General features: G+C 41.3%; 1 protein-coding gene across 1 annotated transcript; it reads right to left on the bottom strand.

Annotated features, from left to right (window-relative positions):
- Positions 1 to 2,612: 2,612 nt before the first annotated feature.
- Positions 2,613 to 2,957, bottom strand: LOC142175316 (uncharacterized). Its single transcript, XM_075241901.1, has one exon. The coding sequence runs from the start codon at positions 2,955 to 2,957 to the stop codon at positions 2,613 to 2,615; it is 345 nt and encodes a 114-aa protein (XP_075098002.1).
- Between the last annotated feature and the right edge of the window lie 4,735 nt (positions 2,958 to 7,692).

Raw genomic sequence — 7,692 nt, 5'->3', positions numbered from 1 at the left:
CTATTCATCAGAATGGATAACACTTACAGAGTTGGGTGGAGAAAAATAGTTCCATGATTAAGGTATATTAAGGCGGAAGAAAAATAAGAAAAGAGAAGAGGGGAAAAAAGGAAAAGGGTGTAACTAAATCCCTTGATTGAAGGTATTAATAATGGATTGAGAGCCTTTTAAGATGGAATGTATATATTTTGTAGATAAAACTTATTTAAGTCGGGTAATTAACTAAACGTGGACATTTTTGATAATAAAGTTTCAAATAGTGTATAAGAACGAAAAAATCCCTTATCAAAATTATACTCGCCGCACACTTTTAAAAAAAAAAAGAAACATCCATCATGATGGTGGGTGTCACGGGCCTGATTTTTGTCCATCAAAACCAGTCCGTGCGGCAGCCAAGCCCAACACTTGACTTCAACCTTCTCACAACACTTAGCCAAAATTACAACAACTTTGGACTTAGAATATTTTTAGGCATCTTCAACGTAGTAAGCTTTAGGACTGATTTAGGCTACGAAATTTAGGTAAAGGCAACAGAAATAAATAATAACACAAGGCACAATATACAGAAAACTCTTTTTTCAACTTTGTATTTAACTCGAGCATACAAAGAAATTCAACTCGAAGTACAACCGTGTACAAAAGAAGATCACTCTTGACCCTCAGATTTTCTCACAAGACTATTCTTAGCCTTAGGTGTTTTCACTCTTGAAAAAAGACTTAGGAACTCTTTTCTAACTCTAAACATGCACTCTTACACGTTTTTTTCTTCTTCCCACAAGCATAAGGGTGCTGCACATTTATAGAACATGTGACAACCTCTTTGCCTTACACTTATCGCCAGGGCATACTCATAATTTTTTGTAAGCGGTGTCGACATTTAAAGAAGTCGGCAAATAAACGAATCACTGTAGTGATACATATTAAAATGACAAAAATCAAATCTTATTAAAGAAAAAATGAATTCAAGTATATTACTACAACCCTCCTTAACACGTTTTTCTTTTTTGAAATGTATTCAGAATATCCATACTAGAAATAATACTAAATACTACCTTTTCTATATATAACACTAAACAATCATTTAAAAACTCTTTCATTATTTGACTTTACAAATTGGTTTCGACCAACTTCATAGTCGCCCAAGAAAAGATAGAAGGAAAAAAAATAGTAAGACAACTTACCATGGAACCTACTTAGAGGAAAATTTATTATTGTTGTGCCCCAAGCTCTAGTGTGACCCACTGGTTTAGTTTGCCCTCACCAGCTATGGGGTCAACGGTACGGTATAAAGCTACCGCAGTTCAAACCCAAGACCTCTATTAGGAAGGAGAAACGCTTGACCAGGAGAGCTAGCGAGATGTAATGCGTGAAATGGTGACATTTTAATTAATTTATTAGGATATTTTTGTACATATTAATAATATTTAGTGAACTTTTTCGGCGAAGCGGAAGGTGCATCCGTTCCTGCTTGTCGCACTTAGGCTTAGACACTTGTACCACACAGTCCACTATTTTAGCCTAGTGTAGTTGACATCCCCCAACTACTAGGATCATATAGATCATGCTAATATAATGGAAATATGTCCCCAAAAACATGCTAGCATAACCTACCAGATTTTGAGCAAAAAGCCAACTGCCGTCATGTGCACATCATGTGCCGTGCAACCCTCTTTGACTTGGTCAATCTGAAGCTTGCTGCCCTCGTGCGTGCCTTGGCTTGAATCAGGCACCAATGCCTTGTTCTCAGGTGCATTGCAGCTACATTTAGCCCATGCCATTGTCCACGCACATTGCCCTTTGCGGCGCCCCAATGTCATGATAAGTCTGCCTCGCGCGCATGCCTTCGTTGCACTTAGCCTGCCTTTGCCCACTTCGTTTTTGCCTTGACTTGGCATCACTGCCCTATGCCTTGATGCCTTTGTCATATTCAAGTGTCACCCTCAGCCCGCATCTCATTGTCAAGCCCTTGCCATGCAGCCTTGCCTCCCTCAAAGCCTTGGCCATCACTTGCCCGTTTCCTTTTTTTTCTTGGTGCTAGCTCGTGCACCTTAGCTTGGCAACACTCATGCTGTCCCATGACAACACTCTCAAGTCAAGTTCAAAGAGGCGGACCCCTAGCAAACCACCCGCACTCTTTGAAACTCGACGTCCTCGTCGATTTATCTCAACTTATGAGTCCTAAGGGGTTGACAAGTAGCGCCCCTTGGCCTCCCTTCTCTTCAGCCACAATTGCATTGACCCTAACAACTTGTTTATCACTGGTCATTACTTCCAATGCATCCCTCTTTTCCGCAACAGACATTGCATTCAACACTGCCTTCTTTGGGAAGTCCCCTTGCTCGATGTGGCCCATCACAAATGAAACAACCACTGAATTTGCTGCCCTTCTCCTTGCTCTTTGAAGTTCCAGCCTCTTGCTTTCCCTTCTCCTTGTCTTCATTAGCATTGTTATTTTCACATTTCTTCCACTCCTTTGCCTTGTCCTTCTTTCCGTCATTGGACTTTGAAGTAGAAGTATCTTCACCCAAGTGAAAATCACCCAATGCATCAGTCATAGCCACATCACTTGCGAGGTTTTGAATATTCTGCCTACGCAACTCCAATTATGCCCACTATTGGAGGCCGCTCATGAAGTTGTGCAATTTGTCTTCTTCGGATATATTGCTTATACTTAGCATCAAAGAGGTAAATTCTTTGACATATGCTCTCACTGATCCGGTGTGTTTTAACTTTTTCAGTTTGTCCCTAGCAATCCAAGACGTATTTCTAGGAAGGAATTGATTCTTTAACTCCTTTTTAAGCCGCTCCCATGACTCAATCTTTGGTCTGCCCAAACTCTCATCGCCAGCCACACGAGTGCAACACCATAACTTAGCATCTTCACTCAAATACATGCTAGTCAAGGTTACTTTCTCCTTCTCATCTTGCACACGAATAACATGCAAGTACTGCTCCATATCCCAAAGAAAATTCTCCAATTCACGTGCACTCCTTGCACCGCAAAATGCCTTAGGTTCAGGGATTTTTACCTTGAGACGATCAGCACTACATTGAGGAGCACCCACGCCCACAACACGTCGTAGTATCACCGTCTCGTTTTTCAGATCCTATTCGCTTGGCTTAGCCTTTCTAATTATGCCTCAAGGTAGGCAAGCCTTGTCACGAGGGTATGAAATTCTTCACCTTCAGGGACATTTCCAATCAATGCCTCCAGTTTCGATAGCCTTTCCCGCAGTTCATTGTTACCAGAGGCCATATTTTCGAACAAGACCACGAGATCTGCCACTGCCCGTCGTGTATCCGTCATGAACCTACTCCGCTCTAATACCAGTTGTCACGTGCCTGATTTTTGTCCATCAAAACCAGCCTGTGCGGTAGCCAATACTAGCACTTGACTTCAGTCTTCTCACAACACTTAGCCAAAATTACAGCGACTTTGGACTTAGAATATTTTTAGGCATCTTCAACGTAGTAAGCTTTAGGACTGATATAGGCTACGAAATTTAAGTAAAGGCAACAAAAATAAATAAGAACACAAGGCAAAATATACATGAAATTCTTTTCCCAACTTTGTATTTAACTCGAGCATACAAAGAAACTCAACTCGAAGTGCAGCCGTGTACAAAAGAAGATCACTCTTGACCCTCAGATTTTCCCATACAGCCCACTATTATAGCCTAGTATAGTTGACATCTCCCAACTACTAGTATCATGTATATCATGCTAATATATTGAAAACACGGACCCAAAAACATGCTAGCATAACCTGCCAGATTTTGAGCAAAAATCCAATTGTCGTTATGTGCACAACATGTGCCGTGTAACCGCCTTTGACTTGGTCAATCTAAAGCTTACTTCCATTGTGCATGCCTTGGATTAAATCAGGCACCAATGCCTTGTTCTCAGGTGCATTTCAGCCGTATTTAGCCCATGCCATTGTCCACACACATTGCCCTTTGCCGCGCCCTACTGTCATGACAAGTCTGCCTCGCGCGCATGTCTTTGTTGTACTTAGCTTGCCTTTGCCCACTTTGTTTTTGCCTTGCCTTGGCATCCCTGCCCCATGCCTTGATGCCTTTTCCATATTCAAGTTTCATCCTCAGCCCGCATCTCATTATCAAGCTCTTGCCAAGCTACCTTACCTCCCTCAAAGCCTTGGCCATTACTTGCCCGTTTCCCATTTTGCCTTGGTGCTAGCTCATGCACCTTAGTTCGGCAACACTCATGCTTCCCTATGACAACACTCTCGTTGTCAAGTTAATCTCAAAGAGGCGGACCCCTGACAGTGGGGGTTAGGCTATACCCCGACCTCTATATTACCAAAAAAATAGTAATACATGAAAGAGAATGTAAACCGTTGCCTCCGATACAAATATATTTGGTCATCATAACATAACTTACTCCCTATGTTGCCATCCATTGCCTTATGTATATGAGGATCTTCATATGAGATTGTTGCATTTGATGTTAGTAAAAAGAAATCAATCAATAGGAATTTTATCAACAACAAACTGATTCTTCTTTGGCTTGAATCTAAAACTCGGAATCCCTTATTTGTCTATCATAACAACAACTCTAATATCATTGGGCAATAAAGTTACATCATTGAAAACTCTGATGTCCTTCATTCTCTCCCCCAAGTTAGCTAATAAGTCAGCCACACTATTCCCTTCTCTAAAAATATAGGAGACTGTACAATGTGCGTGTGTGGGGGGTGGGGTGGGATGTCTGACATTATTATTAATAATATTGACTATTAGGTCCTGTATATTTTAAATATGGCACGATTGCTTTATATATTCTCAATGGTACTGGTGAAACTACCGAATGAGTGAAGCATACAATTGAGCTATCATCAGAATTAACAAAGACCTGTGGGTCGTCTTTGCTCTTTGTTTACCACCAATCCTAAGGGAGAGATTCTATCAATTCCAGACAAGAAGAGTTCGCGCCTCTTCTTATATGACATTGGAAGGAAAGAATGGAAACTATTTAAGATACATGGAAGTTATGAAAAGGCAAATTCCTTGTGGAGAATTGGATTAGTGTATTGCTAAATAGTGTAGAGAGTATTTTGGCCCTTGAGATTGTATGAAATGGTAAACTTAAATGTTAAAGTCGAGGTTCATATGCCCCTTAAGGTATTTTAAGTGATGCTTTTGTGTTTCGTTTAAATTAGATGAGATTCCCCCCCCCCCCAATTGTTTCCATATTTTGACACTTCTGCTGTTTACCCATAAAATGGTACAATTAAATTTATACGTGGTTTCTAGATAAGTGAAATAATTTGATCCTGAAATAAAGAAATAACTGAAGAAATATACGATACTTAGCCTTAAAATGTAAATAAAACAGCAGAGATGGCAATTCCGGGAACAAGATTTCCGGGCACAACAATGATGAGATCAAGAAGCGAGAAAGTAAAATTGTATTAAGATTTGTATAGAGTGTAGTGTAAGTTAGCCAGAAAATTCGTGTACTTTACAATGATAACATAGCTCTCTATTTTTAGCCGTGTCTAGGGAAGAAGGTCCTAGGATCGTGTCCTCCTTTAATGTCAATTATGAGGGCAATTGATGAAGATGTAACGGTGGACATAAACACCAAATTTCTGTAACGGACCGTCGCCCTTAATGCTGCAGAATATTCTTTATTAAATGCTATCGGGTGCAGAGCATTTAATATACCTTTATGGTTGTTATTCTTTTAAGTGACAAGCGGAATAGCTGCGTTCGGTGGACATATCCATTTTGGGGTCCACATGTCCTTACTTTAGATGACCACGTGTCATATCGTATTTTACCCTATATAGATAGTCCCCCTGCTTTCCGGTGACATAAATTTGTGTTACCGGAAAGTTGGTAGAAATAATCTTTTGGCGGGAATTACTATAACTCCATCTGCAGTCCTCTGACGGTTGATTAGATGCACGTCTCTCCACATTTAATGCCCCAAACACGCGTCATCCCACGATTTAGCACAACTTTTACCGATTATCGAGGTAATCATGGACATGAATTTAGCCGCCAAAAGTTTACTTATACGCATCATCCTTCTCCTATGCACTTCATAATTTCTCAAACTACTAACTTGCATCTTTATTTTCCATATTTTCTCTAATTCTCTTCGAACCAAAATCTTTTCCTTCCTATATTCAAATGGCTTCTTCTTCAAAGCCTGCTAGTTCTTCAAAGAGCAAGAACAAAACCAAGGACTCTGCTCCTCCAACAGTAGGTTCTATCATACCTAGAAGTCTTAACACCACAAAAGACTTCGAAGAGAAATTCCCTATTGCTAACCCTCGCTCATGGGCTGCCAGTAGGTATCCTTCTTCAATTCACCCTTCCAGTATTCCTACTGTGAAGGAAGACTGTCACTGCCATGAGTTGTACATCATTGCTCCTGATCTATCGGAGCGAATAACGCTTCCAAGGGAATGATTTACATATTTTTACACGTATTCCTTTACTTTGGGTACGTTTTCTTTGAGTTGAGAGCTTGATTCCGTGATTGTGGAGTTTTTCCTTCACTACCAGGTGTGGTTGGCACAGGTAAGTCCTTCGGTGTGGAGGACAGTTGCCTGCCTTTGATGCTTGTGCCAGGAGACTGGAGAAGAGCTAACATTAGCTCGTATGATGAATCTTTACTCCCCCAAAATTTTCCGTGGGGGTATGATAAACCTCTGCAAATGTGGCCACCATGCTCTGTTGACTAGAATGGATGATGACAATGATCGTGGGTGGACAGAATGGTTCGTTGCAATTGCCACCAATAATATCATTCTGTCAACGGCTTTATCCTTTCTGGCCGCTTGGAACCGTACTTGTAAGTCCTCCATTTAGTATATTTTCTTTCACTAATTATTCTTCCATGACCGTATTGATTCTTCATTCTTTGTATGTTTCAGAAACTCGATGGACTCCACCGGTGGTTGAAGGCTTGGACCGGTGGGTTTAGAAGATCTTGGACGTTACGATGCCCGAAACTCGTTTGTGGAAAGAACTAGACCTTAAGTACGGGTGGAAGGCCAAAAATCATGTTAATTTTAACTTACCTTGCCTCTATTTTTTTATGTGAAGAACTTGGTTGAACCCTTCTGATTTGTTCACGAAATTAGGTCTACATGCGGGCTCGATTGCTATCCCCGAGAAGGAAGTCTTAGCTTATCCTGCTGATATAGCAAGGCTGCTTCAGGAGGCACTTGCTCGAACAAGTATCTCCGGGCCTACTTCAGGCGCAAATGTTTTACCACGGGATCCCCGGCCAGAGTATAAGTAACTAAAAAGAAGGCATTCTTCCGCGGCCGGGGAAAAGAAAAAGAGGGTGAAGACTATTGCCCCCGAGTCATCTCCGGAAGTTGTGATCACTAGCCCTCCTCCCAGGCCGGTCATAGACACCATGGTGGTCGACGATGATAGAGAATCCAGTGATAATGGGGCTTCTCTACATATGATTATGGGGCTTCTCTACACAGAAGGCGACATTCATCATCAACTCAATAGAATGCTCCATCTGCTGAGTTAACTACTCCAACTGAGGACGACATCTCGACGCTCTGGGGGAGTTTGATTTTGTAGAAAATGCCAACTCCCATTATCGGGTCCTGACTGTTGTGCCCGGTACTGCGTGGCTGAGTACCGAGTCCCTGTCGTCTTTGGTTGGCGAGCACCTAACTACTAGCACTGCATTTGA

Source organism: Nicotiana tabacum, chromosome 21 (genome assembly GCF_000715075.1).
Source record: "Nicotiana tabacum cultivar K326 chromosome 21, ASM71507v2, whole genome shotgun sequence".
Lineage (NCBI taxonomy): Eukaryota > Viridiplantae > Streptophyta > Magnoliopsida > Solanales > Solanaceae > Nicotiana > Nicotiana tabacum.
The sequence above is the reverse complement of the archived record's forward strand: the minus strand, read 5'-3'. Positions and strand labels throughout refer to the sequence as shown.

Coding starts and splice junctions, on each gene's coding strand:
- LOC142175316 (XM_075241901.1), bottom strand. CDS start 2,957: ATGGAGCAGTACTTGCATGTTATTCGTGTGCAAGATGAGAAGGAGAAA.